This window comes from Tarenaya hassleriana, unplaced genomic scaffold, assembly GCF_000463585.1.
Source record: "Tarenaya hassleriana unplaced genomic scaffold, ASM46358v1 Cleome28, whole genome shotgun sequence".
In the NCBI taxonomy this organism is placed as follows: domain Eukaryota; kingdom Viridiplantae; phylum Streptophyta; class Magnoliopsida; order Brassicales; family Cleomaceae; genus Tarenaya; species Tarenaya hassleriana.
Genome location: NW_010966021.1, coordinates 321,639 through 324,741, shown reverse-complemented (window position 1 = coordinate 324,741; position 3,103 = coordinate 321,639). Strand labels below are relative to the sequence as shown.

Sequence of the window (3,103 nt, the reverse complement as noted above, 5' to 3'; positions counted from 1 at the left end):
TCCAGGCCACGGGCTCGGCTCCGGGAACAACTGGATTCGTCAACATCACAGATCTGAGGGGAGGCAAGGTCGGATTCGGACCGGACGGCGGAGATCTGTCGGCGTTCTTCGTGAAATCCCTAGAGGAGGTTCCGTACAACATATCAATCATCCAGATAAGCAAGGTCCTGCCGTCGGAGGTGGCGGCGGCTCCGACGCCGGCTCCGGCGGAGATGAACCTCACCGGAATAATGTCGGCGCATGGCTGCAAGGTCTTCGCTGAGGCCCTACTCGCCAACCCCGGAGCTTCCAAGACGTACCAGGTAGTGTTCACTCGTTAATTAACACCGCCATGATCCATCCCCAAACTCCAGTGAATTTTGAAGAAAGTAGATTCTGATTCCGAGTGTATAGAAATCCAAGATTTGCATGATCTGTACGCAAAAAGGGTATATTGTTACAGGATTGGTGGATTATTCGGACAAAATAGATCTGATGATGTTTGTTTTTGCAGGAGAGCGTGGAAGGAGGGATGACGGTGTTCTGTCCAGGGGACGAAGCCATGAAAGGGTTCATGCCGAAATACAAGAACTTGACGGGTCCGAACAAAGAAGCATTCATGGAGTTCCTGGCGGTGCCGACGTACTACTCGATGGCGATGCTCAAATCCAACAATGGTCCGATGAACACTCTCGCCACCGACGGCGCCAACAAGTTCGAGCTCACTGTCCAGAACGACGGCGATGACGTCACCCTCAGGACCAGGATCGACTCCGTCAAGATCACCGATACTTTGATCGACGAGGAGCCCCTCGCCATCTACGCAACCGATAAGGTCTAACCCATATAATTAACGCAAATAATTAAGAATCATTCTTTGATTATCAACGATGATCGCTTGATTATTCGGCAGGTTTTGTTGCCGAAAGAGCTGTTCAAGGTGGCGGAAGCCCCAACGCCTTCTCCTGCTCCGGCTCCGGAAGATGAGGCTGCGGATTCGCCGAAGGCCTCCAAGGGGAAGAAGAAGAAGAAGACCAAGGAGGCTCCTTCGCCGGACTCTTTGGATGATTCGGAATCACCGGCGGATTCGCCTGAAGGTGATAACGTGGCTGATCAGACAGCTGACGATGCCGGAGACAGGATCGGCGGAGGAGCTAAGTTCGGTTTTGTCATGAGTTTGCTCTGCTTTTGCGCTTCCTGGCTGCTCTAGTTCTTATCATTTTTCCTTTATAAAAAAAAAAAATTTAATTTGCATGAATGAATGAGCTTTGGGGTAAATAAAACGGGTGTTATTATTTATTTCCCCTATTTGATTTGTTTTTTTTTTTTTTGGCGTTTTAGTTAGTGTGGTTTATGTGTAACGCGACTTGGGCAGTTGGGCTACTGAAGTTTGGACACGCGCTCACCCCCGCGCGTGGGAATACACGTGTTAAATTTTATTATCAAGCTTTCGGGAGTGCGTAATGTTGTTATGGCTGTCACTTGTGAGTTAAGAAAATAATAATAATATTAATATTAATATTACCGTTAACAAAGAAAAGATACGTTTTAGAAAATCCCAGAAATTTCACAAATCTGCAAGATTAGGGTTTCTTGCGTGTCTCTCTAACTTTCTTCCGGGTAAGATCTGCAACCCGAGATCGCTTTGATCTCCGAGCTGTTCCATGTTCGACTGCGCCTGAGCTTCGATTACTTTGACCGGAGAAGAGGAACGAAAGTGTGGGGCCACAGGAGGAAATTAGGCGGGAGAAAAGATGGACGAAGGAGACGGGAGGGGTCAGGTGGACCAGTTCCACCGGAATGAGGCGATTTCCGCCGTCGCCGATGATGGATTTCTCGGGGAAGAAGACGACGATTACGAGGACCTCTATAACGACGTTAATGTCGGTGAAGGGTTTCTTCAGTCGTTGAGAAAGAACGACCAAGTCGGATTTATAAACGAGGAGCAGGGTGGAAACAACGAAGATAGGGTTGACACGAATGCAGCTGCGTGGTGCAGCTGCCGCTACTGGTGCAGTTCCCGGTGGATATGGAGGTCAAGGGTTTAAAGGAAATGAGGTTAGTCAACAAGTTCCTAGTGGACCCGTTGCCGGAACTTTAGGTGGGCTTAGAGTAGAGTTAGGGCATGGTTCTAACCGGGCCAACGACGTTGAAGCGCCAAGACCGAGTACCAGTGGTCAGGGCCTCTTCCCACCGCCGCAGAACTTGGGAAATAACGAAAATTTGGTGAGACAAGGAATTGCTAATGCTAGTGGTGCAAGTGGAAGTGCTCCTGGTGGTGGTAGTGTGGTCGGGAATGGGGGTGGTATTGATGGTCCTGGGACAAATACTGGCGTTATAGCTAACGTTGGAACCTCCAGCGGTGGAGGTGGTGGTAATGGAACAACACTTTTCGTGGGGGATTTGCATTGGTGGACGACAGATGCGGAGCTTGAAGCTGAATTGTGCAAGTACGGGGCTCTGAAAGAGGTTAAGTTCTTTGATGAGAAAGCTAACGGAAAATCAAAAGGGTACTGCCAAGTTGAGTTTTATGATCCTGTGGCGACGACGGCTTGCAAAGAAGGGATGAATGGGCATGTGTTCCACGGGAGACCTTGTGTTGTTGCATTTGCTTCGCCATATACTGTTAAAAGAATGGGGGATGCTCAGGCACAAGCTGCAATTGCACAAGCTAAGAGAGGGGGCCCTTCTGATGTGGCTGATAAACCTGCAGCTAGCAACATCACCACAGGTGGGAGTTTCCAAGGAGTGGATAATAGAGGTTTCGGTAGAGGTGACTGGGACAGAGGCAATGCTCAAGGGATGGGTGGTAGAGGGCCTCTTGGTCCAATGAGGATGTGGCCTGGTGTGATGGGTGGAAGAGGTTTAATGGGGAATGTCGGAGGGTTTGGCCAGGGGATAGGTTCAGGGCCTCCTATGATGCATCCTCAATCCATGATGGGTCCGGGATTTGATCCAGCTTTTGGTGGACCGATGGCGAGAATGGGAAGCTATGGAGGCTTTCCCGGGGCGCCAGCTCCTCAGTTTCCTGGGCTTTTGTCCCCATTCCCTCCCGTTGGAGGTGTTGGTCTACCGGGAGTCGCACCCCACGTGAATCCAGCCTTCTTTGGAAGAGGAATGCCGA

At 50.1% G+C, this 3,103-nt stretch overlaps 2 protein-coding genes across 2 annotated transcripts in view; both read left to right on the top strand.

Annotated features, from left to right (window-relative positions):
- LOC104817705 (fasciclin-like arabinogalactan protein 1) overlaps positions 1-1,438 on the top strand; it is a 2,166-nt gene extending 728 nt beyond the window's left edge. Inside the window, exons 2-4 of the mRNA XM_010546974.2 lie at positions 1-302; positions 494-814; positions 893-1,438. Of these exons, the coding sequence (XP_010545276.1) occupies positions 1-302; positions 494-814; positions 893-1,189 (920 nt within the window). The 3' untranslated portion in view covers positions 1,190-1,438. The remainder of the gene's footprint in view (positions 303-493; positions 815-892) is intronic.
- A 295-nt stretch (positions 1,439-1,733) lies between these two features.
- Positions 1,734-3,103, top strand: part of LOC104818108 (spidroin-1-like) — a 3,094-nt gene continuing 1,724 nt past the window's right edge. The window contains exons 1-2 of the mRNA XM_019202998.1: positions 1,734-1,904; positions 1,966-3,103. Coding sequence (XP_019058543.1) covers positions 1,734-1,904; positions 1,966-3,103 — 1,309 coding nt within the window. The remainder of the gene's footprint in view (positions 1,905-1,965) is intronic.